The 27,820-nt window shown below is 40.8% G+C and overlaps 2 protein-coding genes across 4 annotated transcripts; both read left to right on the top strand.

The window, feature by feature from the left end:
- Window positions 1-14,491: 14,491 nt before the first annotated feature.
- Window positions 14,492-21,992, top strand: sgta (small glutamine rich tetratricopeptide repeat co-chaperone alpha). 2 transcript variants are annotated; one of them, XM_067388481.1, is made up of 12 exons: window positions 14,492-14,759; window positions 15,329-15,474; window positions 15,568-15,671; window positions 15,764-15,854; window positions 15,934-16,033; window positions 16,181-16,285; window positions 19,544-19,685; window positions 19,777-19,839; window positions 19,914-19,951; window positions 20,596-20,733; window positions 21,242-21,384; window positions 21,575-21,992. In XM_067388481.1, the coding sequence occupies exons 2-11, from the start codon at window positions 15,375-15,377 to the stop codon at window positions 21,351-21,353; spliced, it is 993 nt and encodes a 330-aa protein (XP_067244582.1). In that variant the 5' UTR covers window positions 14,492-14,759; window positions 15,329-15,374; the 3' UTR covers window positions 21,354-21,384; window positions 21,575-21,992. The 2 variants fall into 2 exon arrangements, with proteins under 2 accessions (XP_067244582.1, XP_067244581.1); XM_067388480.1 differs by having other exon boundaries at window positions 14,494-14,759; window positions 21,242-21,364; window positions 21,575-21,989.
- Window positions 21,993-22,202: 210 nt separating this feature from the next.
- Window positions 22,203-26,712, top strand: LOC137021683 (zinc transporter ZIP3-like). Of its 2 annotated transcripts, XM_067388484.1 has the most exons (3): window positions 22,203-22,489; window positions 22,997-23,322; window positions 23,612-26,712. In XM_067388484.1, exons 2-3 carry the CDS (start codon window positions 23,116-23,118, stop codon window positions 24,350-24,352), a joined length of 948 nt encoding a protein of 315 aa, XP_067244585.1. In that variant the 5' UTR covers window positions 22,203-22,489; window positions 22,997-23,115; the 3' UTR covers window positions 24,353-26,712. The 2 variants fall into 2 exon arrangements, with proteins under 2 accessions (XP_067244585.1, XP_067244583.1); XM_067388482.1 differs by having other exon boundaries at window positions 22,203-23,322.
- Window positions 26,713-27,820: the final 1,108 nt, after the last annotated feature.

The raw sequence follows: 27,820 nt of genomic DNA on the forward strand, positions 1-27,820 counted from the left end.
ACACCCACCTGCTGCTTATTCTGATGTCCATTGTCTGTTTTTCCCTTACTCCGGGGGTAAGGATTTTTTTCGGGCGATAGTCGGTGCGTGTCCACCAGCGGGGGCGGTGTTGGGTCGGGGTGTACAGGGACAGCCTATCTGTACCCTTCCGACCTAAATTTTGGGAAACAGCCCGTGGCGCCCCCCGACGGGTGGCGGAGGGCCGGGGGGCGCCCGGGGCGCCCTCGGGCGGGCGTTTCGGGGGCATCCCCGAACGGCCTACGTGCCCTTGCCGGATAGGCCGCGCGTGTACGCGGGGGAGCGCTTCCCGCACAGGGGAGGAGGAGGGGGGTCCATTTCGGAGTAAGTTCGCATACCGGGCAGGCCGAGGAAGCGCAGTTACTTGGAAATGCACCAGCGCCGCCCCCTGTGCATTTTCGAGTAAGAATGCATGCGTTTACCCGAAATTGCAGGCCGGGTGGCCCGGTCCATTTGCGGGTGAATCTAGCTGCGTCTTACTGGAGAGTGTAAGTCAGAAGGGTCTCAGGGACTGACAGGTGAGACAGTTAGGTTTAGGGTGCAGGTCCAGTGGGAGATGGTTAGGTTTAGGGGTGCAGGTCCAGTGGGAGATGGTTAGGTTTAGGTGCAGGAGAGCTGAGACGGTTAGGTTTAGGGTGCAGGTCCAGTGGGAGATGGTTAGGTTTAGGTGCAGGCGGGCCGAGACGGTTAGGTTTAGGGTGCAGGTCCAGTGTGAGGTGGTTAGGTTTTGGAGGAGAAGAGAAGTAAGTGATTTGGCCACAACTCACTGGAAAGTGTGTCTGGAGGAAGAGGCCTGTGTGATAGAACAAAGCAAGGGGAGTCAGAAGGTCTCAGGGACTCCGAACTTGTATATCGCAATATATGCATAGGTTTTTCAAGTCATAAAGCCCATAAACGAAAAACCCGCTGTCACTGGGAAAGGAACAGCAATCCTATGGGCTCCTCGTCGAATAGATAGCAGGTGGGAGGCCGCAGGGTAAGGGAAGCTGCCATCGGTGTACAAACACATGCATATATTCAAGTTTCTCAAGTCACGAACCCCATAAAACGAAACCCATGGTCACCGTCACGCGAGCAGCATCCCCAAACGTCCTACGGGGTCCTCATTGGATAGGTAGCTGGTGGGAGGCTGTCGGGTAAGGGAAGGCGCCTCCCAGCTGCGATTTGAGTAAGCCATCTGTATGCAGATATATTCAAGTTTCCCTGTATTTGACCTGTGTGATAGAACAAGCAAGGGGTCAGAAGGTCCCAGGGACCCCAAGCAGAACCGCGAAGCTCCGGGCCCCCGGGAGCCTGTATGTACACCGACAGCCTACGTAGAATAAGCAGGGGGTGGGATGCGCGGAAAGCCAGGGGTCAAAAGGTCGCAGGGGCTCCAAACTCGACGTGGTGGTAGTCCAGTGGCCCTCGGTTCCAGGTCCTGGATTTCGGAGTTCAGGATGGTTCCCAAGCATGTTTTTTCGCGGTGCAAAATTCTTCTCCCTTTTCGGTTCCCATTGAAAAGAGTCTTTCTGCCTATGACAGCAAGAAACCCGAGAGAGAGATTGCAACAAAGCGGCCTAAAAACGTGTCCCTGCGTGCGGGAGACCCTTCCTCTCAACAAGCTGTCCCTGGGGCCCCACGTATAGTTTGGGCCCCTGGCTGTACACCAACAGCCTATGTAGAATAGGCAGGGAGTGGGATGCGCAGAAAGCAAAAGGGGCAAAACCATGGCCCGTGGGCCACGGACTATCCACAGACGGCCTAGGGGGGCCCTGTCGGATAAGTTAAGAGTGGGAGGGTGACCAGTGGTTGTCCATGGAATGCGCATTGGTCCCCTTCCAGCCTATTTGGCGGGTCATCACAACAACTGTAACTTATCCAACGTGTGCAATCTGTGTACAGGCCATCCACTTGACCTGGACATCCCCAAACATCCTACAGGGTCTGTGTCGAATAGATAAAAAGTGGGAGACTTGCAGGTAAGGGAAGCCACCTGTGTACAAATATATGCACACTTTCAAGTTGTTCAAGTCAAAAATCCCATAAAATGAAACTCAAAGTCACTGCAGAATCCCCAAAACAGCCTTAACGGTCTGTGTAGAATAGATATAAAGTGGTAAACTTGCGTGTAAGGGAAGTCGATAAGCCGCCTGTGTACAAAGATATGCATCATTTCAACATTTTTCAAGTCAAAAATCCCATAAAATGAAACTCAAAGTCACTGCAGAATCCCCAAACAGTCTGTGTAGAATAGATATAAAGTGGTAGACTTGCGTGTAAGGGAAGTCGAGAAGCCGCCTGTGTACAAAGATATGCACAATTTCGATATTTTTCATTCAAAAATCCCATAAAATGAAACTCAAAGTCACAGCAGAATCCACAAACAGCCTAAACAGTCTGTGTAGAATAGATATAAAGTGGTAGACTTGCGTGCAAGGGAAGTCGATAAGCCACCTGTGTACAAAGATATGCATCATTTCAACATTTTTCAAGTCAAAAATCCCATAAAATGAAACTAACCGTTTGAACAGAAACCCCAAACAGCCTAAACAGTCTGTGTAGAATAGATATAAAGTGGTGGACTTGCGTGTAAGGGAAGTCGATAAGCCGCCTGTGTACAAAGATATGCATCATTTCAACATTTTTCAAGTCAAAAATCCCATAAAATGAAACTCAAAGTCACTGCAGAATCCACAAACAGTCTGTGTAGAATAGATATAAAGTGGTAGACTTGCGTGAAAGGGAAGTCAATAAGCCACCTTTGTACAAAGATATGCATCATTTCAACCTTTTTCAAGTCAAAAATCCCATAAAATGAAACTCAAAGTCACTGCAGAATCCCCAAACAGCCGAAACAGTCTGTGTAGAATAGATATAAAGTGGTGGACTTGCGTGTAAGGGAAGTCAATAAGCCGCCTGTGTACAAAGATATGCACAATTTCAATACTTTTTCAAGTCAAAAATCCAATAAAATGTAACTCAAAGTCACTGCAGAATCCTCAAACAGCCTAAACGGTCTGTGTAGAATAGATATAAAGTGGTAGACTTGCGTGTAAGGGAAGTCGATAAGCCGCCTGTGTACAAAAATATGCACAATTTCAATACTTTTTCAAGTCGAAAATCCCATAAAATGAAACTCAAAGTCACTGCAGAATCCCCAAACAGCCTAAACGGTCTGTGTAGAATAGATATAAAGTGGTAGACTTGCGTGTAAGGGAAGTCGATAAGCCGCCTGTGTACAAAAATATGCACAATTTCAATACTTTTTCAAGTCGAAAATCCCATAAAATGAAACTCAAAGTCACTGCAGAATCCCCAAACAGCCTAAACGGTCTGTGTAGAATAGATATAAAGTGGTAGACTTGCGTGTAAGGGAAGTCGATAAGCCGCCTGTGTACAAAAATATGCACAATTTCAATACTTTTTCAAGTCAAAAATCCCATAAAATGAAACTCAAAGTCACTGCAGAATCCCCAAACAGCCTAAACGGTCTGTGTAGAATAGGTTTAAACTGGGAGGTTTTCGGGTAAGGGAAGTCGATGATAAGCCGCCTGTGTACAAAAATATGCACAATTTCAATAATTTTTCAAAGTCAAAAATCCCATAAATTGAAACTCAAAGTCACAGCTGCATCCCCAAACAGCCTAAACGGTCTGTGTAGAATAGGTGTAAACTGGGAGGTTTTCGGGTAAGGGAAGCGGCCTCCCACCTGCTGTCTATCTGACGGTGACCCAGTAAGCCACCTGTGTACACCAACTTGTGTACAGGCCATCCACTTGACCTGTCCCTAAACCTAACCGTCTCGGCCCCCCTGCCCCTAACCCTAACCCTAAGCTCCTAACCCTAACCGCCTGGGCCCCCCCGCCCCAAACCCTGGCCGCCTCCCGCCCCGGGCGGTCGTTTCGGGGGAGTTTAGGCGGTCAGGGGGAGGTTAGGGCGGTCCGTGGACGCGAGGAAGACTACGGTGGAGGAAGGTCGGTCAGGGGGAGGTTTAGGCCGTTCGTGGACGGGCGATGAAGGGTAGTCGGTCGGCGGTAGGTTTAGGCCGTTCGTGGATGGGCGGCAGGGGGTAGTCGGTCGGCGGGAGGTTTGGGCCGTTGGCGTACGTCTAGGCGCTCGGGGGGAGCCCTAGGCTGTCCCCGTCCCGTGGCGCGAGGGCGCCCCCCCCTGGCGTCCGTGCGGCGCCTGCCGTGGCCAGGCGCCCTTGCCCCGGGGGTAAGGCCGAAACCTCCCCCCCGCGCGCTAGGAGATGGGGGAGCGGGCGTCCACGGCGAGCGCCGCTCCCTCCGACCCCCTAGACGTCCAGTGGCTGTCAGAGGCTATGGGCGGCGCGGGCCACGAACAGCCGGTTCCCTTGCTCAAAGACCGCCCGGCGTGAGTGCAGCGCCCTGAGAGTGAGCCGCTCACAGTGCACACAGACAGCCCCCTCAAGAGCTGCCTGTGCGTGCTCAACTCCCAGGCATTTCACACACATCTCGTGTGTATCTCCCTCCACGATGAATCGCGGGCAAGGAGGTGCACACTTAGTGAAACGCTGGCTTTTTTCCGTCATTTTATATATATATATGTATGTCTTGTTTCACTTGTTAGAAACTCTTGTCCTCAGACAAAGAGATCACTTTCTGGCGAGATCGTAGACAGACAACAGTAAATAAGACAGACAAGATACAAATAGCGCTTACTGAAGACAACAGAAGCTAGCGTTCTTTGTTTCTGGGCATGCTTTATAGGTTCCAGTCCGCGACGTCGCCCGCCTCTGACGTCACGTTCTCTCATTGGTTGGATACAATAGTGCTTCACGAACACAAAAATGCAGAGGATTCCCATCACGTCACTGACGTAGCGTCGATAGTTCCCACGAAAAGGAACTATATTGGCATTAGTGGAATTGCTTTGGCATGGTTCAAATCGTACTTATCTGACCGTTATCAGTCTGTAGTAGTTAATGAAGAGATGTCGTATCGATCACAGGTTAAATATGGAGTACCACAAGGCTCAGTACTAGGACCGTTGCTTTTCACTCTGTACATGCTGCCCTTAGGAGAGATAATTAGGAAGCATGGTGTTAGTTTTCACTGCTACGCTGACGATACTCAGCTCTATATTTCCTCGCGCCCTGACGAAAGCTACAAATTCACAAAACTAACAGAATGCATAGCTGACATTAAAAACTGGATGACAAGAAATTTCTTATTATTAAATTCAGAAAAAAATGATATCCTAATCTTTGGACCAAAAACTTCCTCACGAAAAAACCTTGAATACTCCCTTACACTTGACGGGTGCTCCATTAAATCTTTGTCCTCAGTTAGGAACCTGGGTGTGCTCTTTGATACCAATCTTTCATTTGAAAGTCATGTTTCTAGTATCTGTAAAACCGCCTTCTTCCATCTAAAAAATATATCTAAATTACGGCATATGCTCTCAATGACAAATGCGGAACAGTTGGTTCATGCATTCATGACCTCAAGACTAGATTATTGTAACGCTCTACTGGGTGGTTGTTCTGCTCGGCTTTTAAACAAACTACAGTTGGTCCAAAATGCGGCAGCTAGAGTTCTTACTAGAACCAGAAAGTATGACCATATTAGCCCAGTTCTGTCAACATTACATTGGCTCCCTATTAAACATCGTATAGATTTTAAAATCTTGCTACTTACTTATAAAGCTCTAAATGGTTTAGCTCCCCAGTACCTAAGTGAGCTCTTAATGCATTATAGTCCTTCACGTTTATTGCGATCTCAGAATTCAGGCCAGTTGATAATACCCAGAATATCAAAATCAACTGAAGGCGGCAGATCCTTTTCCTATTTAGCACCTAAACTCTGGAACAATCTTCCTAGCATTGTTCGGGAAGCAGACACACTCTGTCAGTTTAAATCTAGACTAAAAACACATCTCTTTGCTCTTGCATACACATAATGTAACGAAGAGGGACTGAGGCAGAGATCCAAATGCAGCATTTTATTAAAGTAGAGTGGTCGTACAGGCAGGGTCAAAACAGGAACAAACAGGGACAGTAAGGAACAGGCAGAGTCGTAGTCAGGGCACAGGCAGTAGATCGAGGCAGACAGATATCATTCACAGAACAGTATAACAGGCAAGGGTCAGAACAGGCAGCAACGGGTCAAGAACGGGTAACAGACAGGAACAGGAACAGCAACAGCAACAACAGGTAAAACAGGATATAAACGCTCGGAAATGACACACAAGGTAATTAAGACTTTGCGGTGAGGTGGTGTGTGTGACAGTCCTTTATAGTCCTGGTAATGAGTGGCAGCTGGGTGTGGTGATTAGTGTGGAGTGATTGTGAAGTGAGTGCAGGTGATGAGCAATGGAGGATCATGGGAAATGTAGTCCGGGATGTGACAGGAACAGACGTGATCGTGACACATAACACATTATCAATACATTAACATTTTTCAAATCCGTTAAAGGATTGTTACGCTGCAATATTTAGGTCGGCCGGAACCGAGAACATTTCCTATAACACTAGATATACCTGTACATCAGAATAAGAATGGCATCTCCGCTAATATCTGTCTCTCTGCTTATCCTGAGGTTTGCGGGGTGCTGGATTCAGGCCATATCCAGATCAGATGGAGAACCTGTGTCTGGACCTGACTACAACGTAGCCCAGGATATAATCTATTTTTAATCTCTATAATAAAAATGTATAATTTAGATTTTGATCTCCATATCGATTTACATATATTATATATATCTTCCAAGGGGTTTTTTCCCTCCTAGGACTTTTTTCCCAGTGCTAGCACGCTGGGTTTTTCTCCTAGGGGTTTTTTTCCACCCCTGGGAGTCAGCCGACATTGGCTTAATGTAGCACCATCTTGTATATGTTACATATTACCACGCTTGGTTGTACAGCTTATTTTTAACCACTTCCCTTTTTCTGTGCTTCTAATATGTAAAGCTGCTTTGAACAATTACCAATTGTAAAAGCGCTATATAAATAAATTTGACTTGACTTGACTTGACTAACACCCTGGTTGGCCAGTGCTGACTGTGCCATACATATGCCAAATGTGGTCCAAAGTTGGAGTAATGGAGTACAGTTGGAGTTCACATTCAGAATTGCCAATGATTACACTCCATCATCTTTGCCAAAACTGGTCCAGATATGTTTTAGGATATCTGGGCCACATTTGCTGCATTATATATGGGCCAGTTTAGGCTTACAACCTGGTTAGCCAGTGCTGACTGTGCCGTACATTTGCCAAATGTGGTCCAAAGTTGGAATAATGCATCTGGGCCATTTTTGGTTTACCATGTGTGGGCCACTTTAGGTTCACATTCAGAATCGCCAGTGATTACACTCCATCATGTTTGCCAAAACTGGCCCAGTTGTGTTTTAAGATAACTGGGCCACATTTGCTGCATTATATGTGGGCCAGTTTAGGCTTACACTCTGGTTAGCCAGTGCTGACTGTGCTGTGCATTTGCCAAATGTGGTCCAAAGTTGGAATAATCTATCCGGGCCATACGTTTTATGCCATTTGTGGGCCACTTTAGGTTCACATTCAGATTTGCCGGTGATTACTGTCCCAAAAGTTTGCCAAAACTGGCCCAGATATGTTTTAAGATAACTGGGCCAGTTTTGCTGCAGCATATGTGGGCCACATTTGTTTTAAAGCCGGATTAGCCATTGTTGATTGTGCCATATTTTTGCCAAAGATGGCCCACATTTGGTTTGTGATATTTGGGCCATATTCATTATTTATCACATGGGCCACTTCAGGCTCACATTCAGATTACACATTGCCGTAAGTGCCACATCTTTGCCTAAAAAGGCCCACATGTGATTTGAAATATTTGGGCCATATTTGCCATGTTACATGTGGGCCACTTAAGGCTCACATACATTTTGTCCGGGCCATAAGAAGGCCTGCAGTGCCACTTCATTGCCTGAACTGGCCCACATCCGTTTGCTATCTGGGAGCTATAACCATTAAATTTCTTTAACCATGTTCTGACAATATAGTTTTACTGTACATTGACATATGAGAACTGCTTATCCCAAGAATAATTATTTTTATTTATCCTAATATGCTGTCTTAACTAATATGACAGTTTGTTCTGCATGTGTATTTCTTTTTTCTGGTATATAGGTGTCACGATCACAGTCTGTTCCTGTTCACTCCGGACTCCATTTCCCATAATCCTCCCTGTCAATCACATGCACTCACTCCACCAATCACCTGTTGCCACATACAGTCATGCACACTCCACACTAATCACCACACCCAGCTGATACGCATTACCTGGACTATAAAGGACTCACACACACACCATCTCAGGGCGAAGTCTTGATTACCCAGAGTGTCATTTCTAAGCGTTATTATTCTGTCTGCCTGTCTGTTGCCGTTCCTGCCTGTTTCCTGTTTGACGATCCTGTGCTGCCTACCTCTGACCCTTGCTTTGTATACTGACCTGTGTATGTTATCTGCCAGTCCTGACCTCTGCCTGTACCTGGATTACGATTCTGTCTACCCTCTGCTGTTCCTGTTTGCCCCTGGTTTACCCTGCCTGTATGACCACACTTAACTTTAATAAACGCTGCATTTGGATCCCTGCCTGTGGGTCTCCCTTTGTTACAATAGGCTACAGCTTACAATATTATAATTTCTATTAAAATACATGATTAAAGTGTTTGATAATAGGCCATAGCTTGCACTCTGAATTAATCTTTTAATTTCGAATTTGGTCTTTTAATTTAACTGTCTTTAATGCATCATGCATTTTTTATTTATTTATTTATTTTTTTTTTTTATAAAGGATTTCTATGGGGGACAAAACTCTGAAACAATATGTTTTACTTGGATAATGCTGTCATTATCAGTATATCAGTATATCAGTGTTTATGACAGGAGAAATGTGTTGATTAGTTGTCTCTGGTTGTCATTTTAGGACATTAAGCCCAGGCATTTTCAAGTTAAGCAATAGCACATCTTTTAATGTCAGTTGATTGGCTAATAGTGTAGGTCATGTTTTTGTCAACATATTTAAACAAAATTAGGAATGAAGAAATATTCAGCGATTTTGAGGTGCTTAAATGTGTTTTTTTCTTTTTGCTCAAAACAAAGCAAAAACACTAATTTACAGAACTTCAGACAATTTACAAAATAGCAACTGGCAAAAGTTACTTCAGACGTCACGGCGCAGACGTCACGTAGCTTCTCACATAGCTTCTCACGCGGTTTCTCTGGCGATAAGAAGGGTGACGAAAGTGTCACGCTTCTTATCACACGTCATTGGTCACGGCTTCTGCTCACGGCAAGGTACGCGACGATCCACACGACTGATTGCTTAGTTAGCATCGTACATAGCAAAACGACACCTCATACTAGAACGTTATTTGGTACGTCGCTACAATGAATATGGTCCGGTCCAGTTACGTTGTCACAACGTAACTGTGTTAGCTGGGCACACACACACACACACACACACACACACAAACACACACACACACACACACATGTTTGTTTTTGTGAATTGTGGGGACTTTCCATAGACTTCAATGCATTTTACACTGAACAAACTGTACATTCTATCCCCCTACCCTGCCCCTACCCCTAAACCTAACCCTCACAGGAAACTGTGCAAACTTTTACTTTTTCACAAAAACTCATTCTATATGATTTATAAACCCATTTACATTGTGGGGACCGCTGGCTGGTCCCCACGATGTAGGTGAACTCAGGTTTATATTACATCATGGGGACATTTGGTCCCCACAATGTAATATAAACAAAAGCACACACACACACACACACACACACACACACACACACACACACACACACACACACACACACTTCTAGCATAAGGGCTTCAAAGTTATGATCCAAAATGCGAATTGTCTTGTTATAGCGCCACCCCGTGTCTGACGGGTATGTGTCCTGTCCGCCTGAGTAGCAGTGCATTATTGGGACCATCCAGCAAATAATGCCCATTCACTTTTAAGGCAGAAAAACACACACAAGATAACTGGGCCACATTTGCTGCATTATATGTGGGCCAATTTAGGTTCAAACCCTGATTAGCCAGTGCTGACTGTGACGTACATTTTCCAAATGTGGTCCAAAGTTGGAATAATGTATCCGGGCCATATTTGTTATGCCATGTGATGGCTACTTTAGGTTCACATTCAGAATCGCCAGTGATTACTGTTCCAAAACTTTGCCAAAACCGGCCCAGATAAGTTTTAAGATAACTGGGCCACATTTGCTGCATTATATGTGGGCCAGTTTAGGCTTACACCTTGGTTAGCCAGTGCTGACTGTGCCGTACTGTACATTTGCCAAATGTGGTCCAAATTTGGAATAATGTATCTGGGCCATTTTTGTTTTGCCATGTGTGGGCCACTTTAGGTTCACATTCAGAATTGCCAGTGACTACTGTCACATAATTTTGCCAAAACTGGCCCAGATAAGTTTTAAGATAACTGGGCCACATTTGCTGCATTATATGTGGGCCAGTTTAGGCTTACACCCTGGTAAGCTAGTGCTGACTGTGCTGTACATTTGCCAAATGTGGTCCAAAGTTGGAACAATGTATCTGGGCCATTTTTATTTTGCCATTTGTGGGCCACTTTAGGTTCACATTCAGAATCGGCAGGAATTACTTTCCACATCTTTGCCAAAACTGGCCCAGATATGTTTTAAGATAACTAGGCCACATTTACTGCATTATATGTGGACAAGTTTAGGCTCACACCCTTGTTAGCTAGTGCTGACTGTGCCGTACATTTGCCAAATGTGGTCCAAAGTTGAAGTAATGTATCTGGGCTATTTTTGTTATGCCATGTGTGGGCCCCTTTAGGTTCACATTCAGAATCGCCAGGGATTACTTTCCACATCTTTGCCAAAACTGGCCCAGATATGTTTTACGATAACTGGGCCACATTATTTGCGGGCCAGTTTAGGCTCACACCCTGGTTAGCCAGTGCTGACTGTGCCGTACATTTGCCAAATGTGGTCCAAAGTTGGAATAATGCATCTGGGCCATTTTTGTTTTACCATGTGTGGGCCACTTTAGGTTCACATTCAGAATCGCCAGTTACTGTCACACAATTTTGCCAAAACTGGCTCAGATACGTTTTAAGATAACTGTGCCACATTTGCTGCATTATTTGTGGGCCAGTTTAGGCTTACATCTTGGTTAGCCAGTGCCGACTGTGCCGTACATTTGCTAAATGTGGTCCAAATTTGAAGTATATCTGGGACATATTTGTTATGCCATGTGTGGGCCACTTTAGGCTCACATTCAGAATCGCCAGGGATTACTGTTCCAAAAGTTTGCCAAAACTGGCCCAGATAAGTTTTAAGATAACTGGGCCACATTTGCTGCATTATATGTGGGCCAGTTTAGGCTCACACCCTGGTTAGCCAGTGCTGACTGTGCCGTACATTTGCCAAATGTGGTCCAAATTTGGAATAATGTATCTGGGCCATTTTTGGTTTGCCATGTGTGGGCCACTTTAGGTTCACATTCAGAATTGCCAGGGATTACTTTCCACATCTTTGCCAAAACTGGCCCAGTTGTGTTTTAAGATAACTGGGCCACCTTTGCTGCATTATATGTGGGCCAGCTTAGGCTTACAGCCTGGTTAGCCAGTGCTGACTGTGCCGTACATTTGCCAAATGTGGTCCAAAGTTGGAATAATGCATCTGGGCCATTTTTGTTTTACCATGTGTGGGCCACTTTAGGTTCACATTCAGAATCGCCAGTGATTACACTCCGTCATGTTTGCCAAAACTGGCCCAGTTGTGTTTTAAGATAACTGGGCCACATTTGCTGCATTATATGTGGGCCAGTTTAGGCTTACACTCTGGTTAGCCAGTGCTGACTGTGCTGTACATTTGCCAAATGTGGTCCAAAATTTGAATAATCTATCCGGGCCATCCGTTTTATGCCAGTTGTGGGCCACTTTAGGTTCACATTCAGATTTGCCGGTGATTACTGTCCCAAAAGTTTGCCAAAACTGGCCCAGATATGTTTTAAGATAACTGGGCCAGTTTTGCTGCAGCATATGTGGGCCACATTTGTTTTAAAGCCGGATTAGCCATTGTTGATTGTGCCACATTTTTGCCAAAGATGGCCCACATTTGGTTTGTGATATTTGGGCCATATTCATTATTTATCACATGGGCCACTTCAGGCTCACATTCAGATTACACATTGCCGTAAGTGCCACATCTTTGCCTAAAAAGGCCCACATGTGATTTGAAATATTTGGGCCATATTTGCCATGTTACATTGTGGGCCACTTAAGGCTCACATACATTTTGTCCGGGCCATAAGAAGGCCTGCAGTGCCACATCATTGCCTGAAGTTTTCTATCTGGGAGCTATAACCATTAAATTTCTTTAACCATGTTCTGACAATATAGTTTTACTGTACATTGACATATGAGAAATGCTTATCCCAAGAATAATTATTTTTATTTATCCTAATATGCTGTCTTAACTAATATGACACTTTTTTTCTGGTATATAGGCTACAGCTTACAATATTATAATTTCTATTAAAATACATGATTAAAGCGTTTGATAATAGGCCATAGCTTGCACTCTGAATTAATCTTTTAATTTATTTTAGTCTTTAATGCATCATGCATCTTTTTTTTTTTTTTATAAAGGATTTCTATGGGGGACAAAACTCTGAAACAATATGTTTTACTTGGATAATGCTGTCATTATATCAGTATATCAGTGTTTATGACAGGAGAAATGTGTTGATTAGTTGTCTCTGGTTGTCATTTTAGGACATTAAGCCCAGGCATTTTCAAGTTAAGCAATAGCACATCTGTTAATGTCAGTTGATTGGCTAATAGTGTAGGTCATGTTTTTGTCAACATATTTAAACAAAATTAGGAATGAAGAAATATTCAGCGATTTTGAGGTGCTTAAATGTGTTTTTTTTTTTTTTTTTTTTTTTTTTTTGCTCAAAACAAAGCAAAAACACTAATTTACAGAACTTCAGACAATTTACAAAATAACAACTGGCAAAAGTTACTTCAGACGTCACGGCGCAGACGTCACGTATCTTCTCACGCTTCTTATCACACGTCATTGGTCACGGCTTCTGCTCATGGCAAGGTACGCGACGATCCACACGACTGATTGCTTAGTTAGCATCGTAAATAGCAAAAGGACACCTCATACTAGAACGTTATTTGGTACGTCGCTACAACAAATATGGTCCGGTCCAGTTACGTTGTCACAACGTAACTGTGTTAGCTGGGCACACACACACACACACAAACACACACACACACACACACACACACACACACACACACACACACACACACACACACACACAAACATACGTTTGTTTTTGTGAACTGTGGGGACTTTCCATAGGTCGCAATGCATTTTATACTGTACAAACCGTACTTTCTATCCCCCTACCCTACCCCTAACCCTAAACCTAACCATCACAGGAAACTGTGCACCCTTTATTTTCTCACAAAAACATCATTTAGTATTTTTATTAATTCATTTACATTGTGGGGACCGGTGGCTGGTATATAAACTCAGGTTTATATTACATCGTGGGGACATTTGTTCCCCGCAATGTAATATAAACGCGCACACACACACACACACACACACAAACACACACACCTTGCATAAGGACTTCAAAGTTATGATCCAAAATGCGAATTGTCTTGTTATAGCGCCACCCCGTGTCTGACGGGTGTCCTGTCCGCCTGAGTAGCGGTGCATTATTGGGACCATCCAGCAAATAATGCCCATTCACTGACGAAACATAAAACTGTGCTGCCCTCTAGCGTTACCTTTATGAACTGATACATATTCTGTGTTTTGGGTCAGTGCTGTTTATAATAATAATAGCCAAAGGAGATTCTTCTAAACCAAAAGTACTCTTCTAGATACAATTATGGCATAATATTATCACTCACTCTGCATAAAACCATAGAAGTGTGTACATAAAAACACAATACGTTTTTTTTATTTATTTTTTTAACAAGCAGGTGCTACAGTCGCTTTAAAAAATGCTCAAACTCTTTGCTGTCAATGTTTTACCGTTATAAGCTGGAAAATCGTTCTAAAAATAATTCCAACGATATAGTTCCTCCGTGTCCTTATCATTACATAAGACTCGTCTTTTATATTTAGAATGATTTTTAGAAATATATTATTTATATTTATCGTTGTAGTTATCGTCCTTTGTGTGACAGATTGGAGCTCTGAGCAGCTCACCGCAGTTTCAGTCAGCTTATCGCATGATGTTTTCAGAATTTTTCCACGTCAGTCTGTTTGCAATAGGGAAATATGGTAAATACATAGTTTACACGGGTTGAGGGTTGAGAGTTATGCTGCGTTCACGTCACCTCGTATTTACCGGATTCTTGAAATGACAACACGTGACGTTATATTCGGAGCTGTTCACGTCCTCGGACTGGGAATTAAGCGTTTCCATGGCACCACTATCAACGCCTAAATGAATCTACAGCGGTCAGGTGGTACAGCGGCCACGTGGTACATGTGGGAGCTTTCAGAAAACTCCCAGCTTACAAGCTGTAATTACGAGCTCTACGAGGACGTGAATGCTTTTTACAAGCTAGACTCTCGTAACTACAAGAATTACGAGGCCGCGTGAACGCACCTTAAACTCAACGTGCGACGTCACGAGAGTTACGGAAGCCTTGCGCACTCACACATGCATCGTCGCACAACTGGGTCTGGCTAGAGATCCTTGAGAAAAGACAACTGGTGAGTGTGAATTAAAGACGCATTTAAGATTATGCACAAACAAATAACATTTTGAACGACAGTATAGTAAAACTGTGAATGTTTGGTTGCTCGCTTTCAATCCTCATTAAATCATCTTTTGTTTTAATGTTAAATCGCATGAGCGAACTGAAGCTAATGCTAACAGAAATAGCACACACGTTGTAAACCAATAAAAACTGTTAGCATGAGCTAATAGCTAGTGTGTGCTAGAATATTCCGTCTTATAACTTTGTTTTAACATATATTCAAGGTTTCGCACTCAACACGTTTGCAGCAATGGTTACATATCTGAAGCATCTTAAATTGTCTACTATTTATCATTTGAATCAAACGTAAGAGTTGATAACTGAAGACGTTTAGTCAGAGGTTTAAACCTACAAAATGTCATTTTTAAACAGTGAAAACTTAAATACTTTTGCAACATTAGAATTTGGATCACAATCAACTAAAGATCTATCATTCTTGTCAAACTGGTTTGCAAACAATTATCATACTTTCTGTCTATAATGTTGTTTTTGGTACTAATAACATTTGTCTTTGTTTCTTAGGTTTCCTTCACAAATTTATTTGGTGAGGTTCAAGCCTCAAGACAGAATGGCAGACACAAAGCGTCTTGCATTTTCCATTATCCAGTTTCTCCATGATCAGCTGTCCTCTGGGGTTCTCTCATCAGATGCTCAAGAAAGCTTAGAAGGTAAAACCTTAGTGCTAGAATCAGTTCTGGACAGTGGACACTGTTATGTTATTGGTTTGTATTTAACAGGTCCTAATTTGTCCATTTATCTAGTTGCCATCCAGTGCCTGGAGACAGCATTTGGCATCTCTGTAGAGGACCAGAGCTTAGCAGTCAGTCAGTCTCTGCCAGAATTATTTGCCTCAGCAACTAAACAGGTAAAAGCTGTTCTTGGATGTCATCTAAACCATGTTGTTTTGAAATGTATATTTATTGTGCTGAATGCACTCTCATTAATTGTTATACACAGCAAGCTGATGCAACACAAGATAATACCAGTTCATTCAGTGGTTCACCTTCAGAAGAGCAGTTAGCAGAGGCAGAGCATCTTAAAACAGATGGTAAGAACATCACACCTTTAACATTTCAGGGTGCTTCATATGGTCCTCTCACTGAAAGTGTGCATGTATGTTCCTTCAGGCAACAATCAGATGAAGGTAGAGAACTTTAGTGCAGCCGTTGAGTTCTATTCTAAAGCCATCCAGCTTAATCCTCAAAATGCTGTCTACTATTGCAACAGGTACTTACACAATTTCATTAAATCAGAATTTTTTAATGCTGTAGTATTTTCATTATTGATGCTAAATTAATATTTGACTATATATATATATATATATATATAAAATTTTTTTTTATTTATTTATTTTTTTATTATTATTACTTTTAGAGCTGCAGCTTACAGCAAACTGGGGAACTATGCTGGAGCTGTTCAAGACTGTGAACGTGCCATTGGAATCGATCCAAACTACAGTAAAGCATATGGACGGATGGGGTAATTTTAATTTTTTTTTCCTGTTAAAATGTACAGCTCAGTGTTTACACTTTCTGAGAAATTATTTAAGGCCAATAGATGTCACTTGCATTTTTTTATGTTAAGGTCACATCTAGAGAAATTAATTTCTTCGCACTTCAATTTCTAGAGTTCCTGCAGGTCCTTAAAAAGTTTTCAGAAATTTAAAGGGATACCCCAATTCACCCCAATATTAAAATTCTGTCATTAATTACTCACCCTCATGTCATTCCACACCCATAAGATGAAGATGATCTTGTGATCAGCGAACATAAGCAGAAGCTCAACCGAATGTGAATAACGCACAAGAACAAACCTCTTCTGGAAGCACAATCGTGCTGCGTAACACACTAGAATGAACCTCATTGGTTATGCAGCATGTTTGAGCTTCCGGAAGAGGTTTGTTCTTGTGCGTTATTCAGGTTCGGTTGAGCTTCTGCTTATGTTCGCTGATTAATGTTTAGTAAAAGCCTAAATTAAATCTGTTCATCGTAACAAACGATTGATTCTCTTCAGAAAATTTGGACAAAATCGCTCAAATCATATGTGAATCAAAGTGCATATTTTATCTCTCTTGTCTCTTTGAATTAGCATTTAAAATATCCTGCATTATGTAGAAGATATATTTAGGGGCCAAGCACCGAAGGTGCTTAGGCACCTATTGTTATTGTTGGCGTTCCGTACGCTTCTTCTTCCACTCTTGAAGTCTATGGCAGCCCATAGAACCGCTTCCGGGAAAGTTGTGAAATTTGGCACACAGTTAGAGGACAGTCTGACCTTTGTCCATAGCAAATTTGGAGTCTCTAACTAAATCCCTCTAGCGCCACCAGCTGTCCAAAGTTGCACTTATGTTTATGTTAATAACTTTTGAACCGTAAGGGCTAGAAACAAAATTCTTTTCCCCCCTGATTCCTTGGCTCAAGACGAATGGACTGCACCATCATGACAATTTTTCCGCCATTTTGAATTTTCTGAAAAACATACTTTTTCGAACTCCTCCTAGGCCGTTACTCCGATTTTCATGAAAATTTAACCAGATCATCTTCAGAGCATGCCAAGAAAAAGTTATGGAATTCAAATCAATTCCTCAAACTATTTTTGTAAAACAAGCGAACGAATTGTGCATTGTGCTTGTGAAAATGGACATAAGGCTGTATCTCCTTAACGCTTTATCGTATTCAGACCAAACTTGGTACATGCCTCAGGTCATGCTTGTGATGACATCATGCAGTGTTCCGGCGCAGCGCCACCTACTGGTGCCGAGATATGAAAATGGTCATTTTTGCTTATAACTTCTGATGGTTTTGTCCAAAAATGGTTTGGTCTTGTTAGATTCGGGGCATCATGTCGAGTCGAATGATGTCCAATTTTTCCATATCGGCCGTTTTGGCCGTCGGCCATTTTGAATTTTGTGCTAAAATGCTGAATTTTACGAATGCATTAGCGTATCTTTACGAAACTCTGTATGGGTCATCAGCACAATGCTCTGAAGGAGCCTGAGAAGTTACATACCAGCGCCACCTTGTGGTCAAAAGTTATAACAATTTACAAAAATGCTAATAACTTTTGACAATTTTAACTCATTGTAATGAAACTGGTCTTAATGGATTCCTTGGGTCATGCCGAGAACACAGATATCAAATTTGCCATAGTCAGCTAAACTTCCTGTCTGCCATATTGTTTTTCTTTAAAAACCTACTTTTTCTAACTCCTCCTAGACCGTTGCTCCGATTTTCACCAAAATTGATCCGTGTCATCTTCAGACCATGCCGACAAAAATTTATGGATTTCAAGTCGATATGTCAAACTATTTTCGTATACCAGAGCAAAGAATTTGAGGAATGATGCAAAAACGACTCTTGAAGCTGTATCTCTTCAGTGCTTTGACATATTGACACCAAACTTTGCAAGTGTCATTGTCACCTCACTCTGACCATACCACAACAATTTGGACACAGCGCCACCTATTGGTCGAAAGTGATGAACCAGTAAATCCTCATTTTTGATCCTTTTTCAGCTCTTTTGCCTAAAATGATCTTAATAGGTCTTTAATTGCTCCCTGTTGCAGTTAGCCTGATGCTCCCAGCCATTTTGGCTGGCTTCTTGTGCCATTTTTGTGCTTGGCCCTGTAATTGCTGCTTGCAGCTATATTTTATTGTTATAATTGGTATTTTGATTACAAAACAAACCTGTATCTGGCATTTAATTCAATGTTCAATTCAATGCATTTAATTCTCTCTCTGAGCTGAACTGTCACAGGAAGGAAAGACCAAAAACAATATTAAATACATTCTGTAATTTTTTAATAATCTTGGCACAATAGTATGCAATCTGTTTCTATAAATGTATTGTTATTGTATCAGTGAAATCTAATAGTGCTTAACCTTTCATTCAGATGTATTAATATATTGGTGCATAAACCATTTTCATCTTCATATTGAATAAAACATGTCTTGTGTATTTTAAACTTGCAGTTTGTGATTGAATTGGTTTGTTCTGAATGGTATTCATTTTATTTGTGCAGGTTTTAAAAAAGGTCTTAAAGTCTTCAATTTAAAAACCCTACAGATACCCTGGTTTAAAAAAATCTCATATTAAAGGGTTAGTTCACCCAAAAATGAGAGGGAGAGAGAGGAAAAAAAAAAAGATTTAGTCACCCTCAAGCCATCCTAGGTGTATATGACACTCTTTTTTCAGACTCACACAGTCGGAGATGTATTTAAAAATATCCTTGCTCTTCCAAGCTTTACAATGGTAGTGAAATAAGAGCATTCATCCATTGTTGCCCTACCCTATTTGTTTGAACTGCGAGAGGCATCTAAGCTTACGCTACTCCTACATCCTACGTCATTTATCGCGCCAGAGATTTACTCATTTGGCAAAAGTTGACTTGCACAATATGCATACAGTTGTCTGTCGTAAGCTAGTTATTTGAATTTATAGTTTTAAATACAGATTTTTTTTTTTTTTTTTAGAACAAAAACGCATTGCTTCGCTTCAAAATACCTTTATTAACCCCCTAGAGCCGTATGGATTATTTTTTTAATTTCCCCCCACCCCACTGCTATTATAATGCTTGGAAGAGCAAGGATGTTTTTAAATATATCTCCGATTGTGTTTGTCGGAAAGAAGATTGGCTTGAGGGTGAGTAAATCATGGGATAATTTTAATTTTTGGGTGAACTATCCCTTTAAGCGATGTATATGTGGCATTTACTTCATTTCTTTTGCCTAAAACAAGGCTTGCTCTTGCAAGTTTGAACAAATACTCAGAGGCTGTGAGCTACTACAAAAAAGCCCTGGAGCTGGACCCTGACAATGACACCTATAAAGTCAACCTGCAAATAGCAGAACAGAAGATGAAGGAAACGCAGTCCAGCCCAGTGAGTCCACAGAGCCTCTCTGATAACAGCCAGTTTTTGTCAATTTGTGTAAAATAGCGAAGCTTAAAGTCCATGTGTTTGTCATTGATAGGCAGGGGGTTTGGGTGGAGTTGACCTGGCTGGTTTGCTGAGTAACCCTGGCTTCATGAACATGGCGAGTAGAAATATATCTGAAATGCTCATCATTAATGCTCAATTATGCTCATCACTAACTCTCACTCTCTTTAGGCATCTAATTTAATGAACAACCCGCAAGTGCAACAACTGTGAGTAGACAAAACTTAAAGCACAGCATTTATTATACACCTAAGTGTAACTGCAGTGTGTAGTTAATGTCATCTGCAGCCTTTAAATGCTAGAGCTCTTTAAAGTAGGGTGGATTCTGATTTGGCTTTCAATTATCTTATTGTTGTTCAGCTGGAAAAAATGTTCTGAAAGTGATTCCAATTATATCGTCTCTCATTATCGTTAGTTGTGGTATGGGCTTCCCTATTCTCATAGAATTAGAACGATTATTAAAACTTGATTGTTATAGATATTTTCGTTGGCCTTTACTCCTTGAATAAATGTGATTGTGTATCTTAATCATTATTTTGAGTTTTTAAATATATTTTTATTTCCTGCATATTGATTTTGTTTGTTCTTTTTTTTTTTTCTGTATTTCAGTGGTCCATGTGACTTTGTTGGTCACACCACAACTTTGATTTGGAGGGCAAACATTTTTCAGATATTAAAGAGTGTAACTTTTTCTAAGAAATAGTAAAAGAATATTTTAAACAATTTAACAAGGTTTTCTTTTCAAGAATGGCCTTTTTCTTCTTTATAATATCAGGATAGTTGTACTAACCTAGCATTGACATTAATTTGTGTCATCAGCAGCAATATATCAGCTTTTTCTTTGCCCATGTAGAATGTCAGGTATGATGTCTGGGGCTTATGGTCCTGTGGGGGGTGCAACCTCACCAGGAACAGCAGCAGCAGCAGCAACAACAGCAACAGCAACAGCTGGAGCAGGAGGTGGTGGTGACCTCTCCAGCCTCATACAGGCGTAAGTTTAAACACCACTGTCTTGCTATTTTCATAGTAGAGCTACACGAATAATCGTTAACACTCACGCAATCTCATTCCTAAATTACAGCGATTTGGCTATGTCTATTAAACCTTTCACAAGGGAACATTCATATCTGCATTGACGTCACAAACAGTCTTTTCAACCACAAGGTATCCGTATTTCAGTGTTACAACAATTCAAGTTATCACAGAAATACTGGAATAAAAGTTTATAGTTTGGATATAAACACGGATGTCTACACTAGCGATCAGAATAGAGTAAATCTCCTTTTAAAAAAATCTTGAGGCTTCTCTTCTAGTAAATTACATGTTATTGTGTTTCCTTGTCTATTAAGAATTGTGATCTCTATTTTAAACAAAAATCATAATTCTCAATTTATCCAGAATCATGCAGCTCTATTTCATAATTAACGTTCCACTTCCTAACTGAAAGTTCACGGTTATATTCAGTGGGGCTGACCTAGTGTTTTCCTGTCATGTGACAGTGGTCAGCAGTTTGCACAGCAAATGCAACAGCAGAACCCTGAGCTTATCGAGCAGCTAAGGAGTCAGATGCGCAGTCGACCTCCCAGTAGTGCTGGCAATGACGAACCCTGACACTCCTCATGGTACCACTCATCACCCAAAAGTATTCATGTGAACAAATTGACATTTAAAAGATTGTAACAAAGCTTTTAATGTTTTAGACTTCCATATGATGTTTTATTTATATTTAAAACGTTTATGTGGTTAAGCTATACAAATATTCAAACAACAGCTTATTATATACAGTATATCTGTTCAGAAATTAACATCACTTCTCCTCTCATTTTGCGCAGTTTAACTCTTGACCTGGTGGACCTGTGGAAGATGGGCTACTTCTTTTTCTTTTTCTTTTTTTTTAAGATATACCTTGTTCCTACAACTCCAGGGACAAGACCAAGTTTATTCATCTATAAAAACTGCATGTGTTCCCACTGCCCCACATTGCCCTACCTGTTGGTAGCAGTCATCAGTGCACAATGTGCACATCGTATTTGGGCACTGGACTCAAAGAAATGTCTGATCAAATGAAATATCACACTGGGGTAACACTATATTCCCAAGTAATAATTCATTTTGTGGTTGTAATGAATTGCTGCTACTTGGACAATATGCAGTTTGCTGTTTTAACACTTCAGTGATTCATCTGTTCAATGACAAGTCTCTGTCTGAACTGAAAGGGGTTAGCAAGGAACGTGCAATCTCAACATTGACAATTAAATGTCAAATTTCAAATAAGACTTGTGTTTTTGTAGCTGAAGCTTCATGTTTCATAACTGCTAGTCATTTTTGCAACCAATGAGATTTGTCAAAATTACAATTACGTTATTTAACAAAAATGACTCATTTGTCCTGGTATTTTTTTTTTTTTTTTTTTTTTAATCAAAGGAAATTGAGATATGTGTAGGCCTATAATTTAGAAGAACTTGTCATTTGTAAGATCACTATCTAAATGTAGATTATCGAGCTGCTTATGTAGACAGCATTTTGTGGCTTTGTAGTAACGTTTGGAAGCAAGCATTCTTTGCACCCTTAGCGTCAGCAAAATATTAGCAATTCATATTCGTATTTAAAAAGGATGGCGTTTCGAACGCACTTACGTTGCCTTGCAGCTTGCAACGCGTCCTAGCTAAGTTAGGCAGTTCGCTGGGTTTTGAGACGCTGCTTCTGAACAGGCGCTTCAGTAGCAGGAAGTACCGGAACAAACACGGGTAAAACGTTTCACTTCATGCATACGTATATTAAGTATTATTTTTGCTTTAATTGAACTGTTCGATGACGGCCCTTTTAATCCAGTAATACGGAATATATAATTGTAATGTGCTTGTAGTGTTAAACTAACGTTAGCACTGAGCATTTGAACTAAGGAACTGCCGTAAACGACGTTTATTAATAGAAATTCTTAAAACGCAACAGACTTGAACATCTTAACGTAATGTGGTATTTTGTCGTTAATGTTTTCTCAGTACATGCACCATATAAAGGGCTTGTTTTTCTATCGATAGCTAGCAGCTCATTAGAGTTAGCATGCTAATGTGAACACTGACCTCGTCAGTCACCTTATAAACAAATTTGTTGTCAGGTGTGAATTAATCTACTGTACATGCCTGATAACGGTTGTCCCACTAATAATGGTTTGAAATTGCTTATATTATTATGTTTCCCATATATTACGATATTTGATGAAACTGGACTGACGTTCGTAAAATTTATTTTAGGGATGTTGTCCATAACCTGACCTCTAGCTTCCTAGAAAGAAGAGTGGATTTGGGTTTCTCAGTGTTTAATTCAGGCCCAGATAGTTTGCTGAAGTGAGATCGCAGCCCATCTCCTCAGCATGGAGATAGCTGTGGCTAAAATCCTCTGCCTGCTGGGGGTGTTTGTCCTCATGTTGGGGGGCATCCTTATTCCTGTGAGGGTGATGCAGATGGACTATGATAAAGTCACAAGGTACAGAAGAGTAGTTGCTTTAAGCAACTCTTTTGGAGGAGGTGTATTTCTGGCCACCTGCTTCAATGCCCTTCTACCAGCAATTAGAGAAAAGGTACGTATGTTATCAAACATGATTTTAGTTCTTAAAGTTCTTAAAATTTCCTTTCATGTTCCACAGAAGAAATGAAATCATATGGGTTTGAAACAAGATGAGGGTGAGTAAATGATGTCAGAATTTAATTTTTTTGGGTAAACTATCTCTTCAAGACCCTTAAGGATTGCATTTATCTGTTATGTAAACAATGTAAGTTATACAAAAAGAATTGTCATCAGGAAGTTCACTGGGATTTAATGAAATCAAATTACTGTTTTTGCATGTTACCTTGCCTTTTTTCTTTTAGATTGAGGACATTTTGAAAGAGGTAAAGATCACCAGTCAGTACCCATTGGCAGAGACCGTGATGATGCTTGGATTTCTCCTCACCATATTTGTGGAACAGGCTGTGCTTACTTTTCGGAAGGATAAGCCCTCGTTTATCGACCTTGAGACATTTAATGCTGGTGGCTTGGAAGTGGGGAGCGACTCAGAGTATGATGCTCCATTCATTGCTCCCGCTCGGGGTGCGGCCAGAGCCCAGCAGCACCATTCTTATCACCACGGACACTTCAACCCTTCTGAGCTGAAGCGTGCTGGGCTATTGAGATTAGCTAGCCTGGTGCTAGCACTGTCTGCTCACTCTATCTTTGAGGGTCTTGCTTTGGGTCTTCAGGACGATGGGGCTAAACTTGGAAGTCTCTTCATTGGAGTGGCCATCCACGAGACACTAGCATCTGTGGCACTGGGGGTTAATGTAGCCAAGGCAGGAGTCCCCTTACGAGATGCCATTAAACTGGGTTTAACAGTAAGCCTAATGATTCCTCTGGGCATTGGGATTGGCATGGGTATCGAGACGGTCCAGCACTGGACAGAAAGTATTATATCTGTAGTGCTCCAGGGCCTGGCAGCCGGCACATTCCTCTTCATTACATTCTTTGAGATCCTCTCACAAGAGCTGGCGGATAAACACGACAGACTACTGAAAGTGCTGTTTCTTGCACTAGGCTATGGTGTACTAGCTGGGCTTGTCTTCGTCAAATGGTAAAGGAGCTCAAAAGTGAACAAATTCCATAATCTATTGCCACTCCTATACTTTTTTTTTTTTTTTCCATTCTTTAGGTAAATATCACACTGTATTGTTTTGTTCATTTAACAGTCAATATTTACCGATATTATGATCACTCAATGAATATTACCATTTTGTTTTGTTGAAGAATTTGCTTTCAGATACAATTAGCTGAATGCAAATGTAATGGAATGTTAACAAGAGACTGGAAGCAACTTCTGTCAGGACCATTTTCGTTAAAGTTGGTTCTGTTCTCGGCAAGAACTCCCTGCGCAGCCATGCAGCCTGCCATGAATAAAAGCAGGGAGAACAGTGATAACCCCCCTAGTGTAAACAGAACAGAAACAACATAAATGTTTTGCAGATATCATTAATGTTCAATAATTTAATGTATAACATCAAGAAATTCAAAGCGGAATCAGAAGGCCAAATCCTGACTGGACGAGAGGAGGTGCTAGGGATGGAGGAGGGTAATTAGCTCCTGAGCAATGTGATAGATGCTGATATTACTGATGGACCTTATATATGAATACTGTGATAGGCGTCGTATTCCTATAGGTAGATGTGGATCAGATGAGAGTCAGCTAATGCGAGCTTGACTGACGTGACCTGCCAGAACTAATACTACACTTGATTTATTTTTAACTTAAAGTTGAATGTTTTTAGTAAGAACTTTGTGTTGAAGTTAATCTGAATTTATTGTAAATAAATCTGTGTAGTTGAGTGCACATAATAGTCAAACTGCCAAAAGTTACTTGACTGAGCAGCTTTACTGGGGGAAAACACATGATCAAGGCAGAGACTAAAGGTTTGGTTGTGAGCTGACTGCTGGGGCTGTAGACAGACAATTGATTATTGGGGAGCTTTTTAGCTGAATGAGTTTGAGTGGCCTGTGATTGGTGGTTCACCATTTGATGTAATGTACTCGATGTAATCTATTGAACTAGTTTTTTTGTTTTTTTTTAATGCAGATAATTGTTGAATTTATGATTATGTGGTGCATTATTAAAATGGAAATTGGGCATGAATATTGCCAATAGTGAACCTAAGGAAATTTAAAATTCACAACATTTTTGTGTGTTTGAACCATCTTTTGTATATCTTTATTTTACTTTCACATTTTTATGTACTTTTACAGCCATATGAATATTTATGGATATATTGTTTAAGTCATATGAGAGGAGTTCTCAATACCCTTTTCAATGTTCAAGTATTTCTGGGCAGTTTCCACAAGTTGTATATCAGATCTGTTGCTTGACAAGAAAAAGTTAATCTGTAGCCTTTTTCTGTCTGTGTTCTTTTACAAGGATCAATGATATTTAGTATTTAAGTGATGCAAACTCTCCTTTAAAAAAAAGAGGAAAGAAAGAAAGAATTGTATCTATAATTTTTAATTTAATAAAGTAATTCTCTTAGTTGTGTAATTATCAGAACACATATTTTTGATTGTCTTATTTACGGAGTAATTGCTTTTTTATTGCCTAGTTGAAAGTGTTCTTAGATCACCATGTAATCAGTCTGCAATCTGACACACAAAGGTCGTGACCTATCGGACCTATTAACACTGAGGGTGCATCTCAGACAGCTCCCTAGTTCAGTTGTCAGGGCACTAATCAGGGAGTCTGCCATTTTAACAGCTTTTTCTCAATCGCAAAATCCTTCCAGTGCACTGAAACGCTCGCTGCCTAAAAAGTCCCACAGTGCACTGTGAAAACCAGGGAGCATCGATGTTCCCTTAACAGAAGTTCTGAAGCATGAAACCTAAATCATGTGAGCCAACTCTCTACAGAGTGACACAAGCTGTTTTTTGAAATACAAAACATTACTTGATTACTTGATTATATTTCAACTTAAATATACATTGCTAGACAGGTAATGAACATAATCTAGCTAACCTTTATAATTTATTTACTACTGAAATGTTGCATGCATATGTAACAAGCAAAGTATTACAATGTACATTAAATAACAATAAAAAATGATTATATCAGTTCTGCTGTTGTTCATAAATACCAGTAATGATGTATGAGAACGTTGTCATGACTACACGATTTTGTCTACACGATAAACTGATTCACAACCTAGGACGCTAGGGAGCTGATTGAGATGCACCCTGACTGATTGATTACACATCATTCTGACATTAAACTGCCTTTAATCATGTTAGGATCATGGCTAAAGTGGATACTGATTGATCCATTGTTTCGTAGGACCATAAGACACATTTTAAACATTTTAAATTTTTTTACAATTCTTTGAAATATTGTTATATTTCACAATGTTACTGTTTTTATTGTATATGAGAGCGTTCTTTCAGACACATTAAAAAATCTTACCATCCCCAAACTTTTCATCGGTTGTATCTATTGTGACCTGTGCTGTGCACCACAAGCACATCTACCGTGTGGTGCAGGTTTCATGTGTGGTTTCCATAATTTACAGCGATGGAGAACTCACGGCTCAACTCATGTCAAAAGTGGTAAGACATCAGTTTTATGGATGTTGCCATCTTTGATATAACTTTGGTTACTGTGGTTATGGTTGCTGGTAAGATAATACTGGGTTGACTCCCGTTGCATGTTCATACTGAAAGTTGCTGTTTGAACAAGACATTTCAAGACTCGCCTGTAAGCAGAGGTTGTCAATCCCAAAAACTGACAGTGTGAATGACAGCCTTTATGTATGATTATTATGTAGCCTCTATGTAGATTATCACAAACATTTGTCACATCAAAAGCACATAAATCATTATAATCAGTGATTCTGTTTACACTGGGTGCCAAGAGTAAATGGATACCCTAGTGTATTTGACTCACTCCGTGCGCTTGCGTTACCGACAACAGGACAAATGTACTTGGAACATACGCTTTGATGTGTTCAATGACACGGCAGTGTAGACACGTTGTTAGAATGCTGCTTTTTTGCAAGTACTGTAGTTATAAGTTTCAGCTCGGAAATCTTTGGCGTATACTCGCCTTAACAAACACCCCCAAGAATATCTCCACACCCCCTTTTGAAAAAATTGCTTCCAGCGCCCCAGATATTCACTGAACGCCCACATTAAAAAAATACATATATATTACACTTGAAATACACTTTAGGATTACAATTTTTTTTTATATTTTAATATGAAACCATATGTTATTTGAACAATTAAACCTTCTTGAGCCATCAATGTGGCAATAATTGTTTTTTAATTAATTATAAAAATTCCAAGCGCCACAGAAGTGCTCGTCCCCACAGTCATGTACAGAGGGAAAGGGCTTTATTTTGAGCTCACAAACAGGTTTTTCTACCATTTTAATTACAATAATGTATGCATAACTATCAAATATATAATGTAAATGACATAAAAAAAAAACAAAATGCCAAATAAATATTATAAAATATATAATGAATGTAGTTGTCCCCTGGTGTTGTGTCACTGGTGTTACCTTTAACAAAAAT

This window comes from Chanodichthys erythropterus, chromosome 6, assembly GCF_024489055.1.
Source record: "Chanodichthys erythropterus isolate Z2021 chromosome 6, ASM2448905v1, whole genome shotgun sequence".
NCBI classification, from domain to species: Eukaryota; Metazoa; Chordata; class Actinopteri; order Cypriniformes; family Xenocyprididae; genus Chanodichthys; species Chanodichthys erythropterus.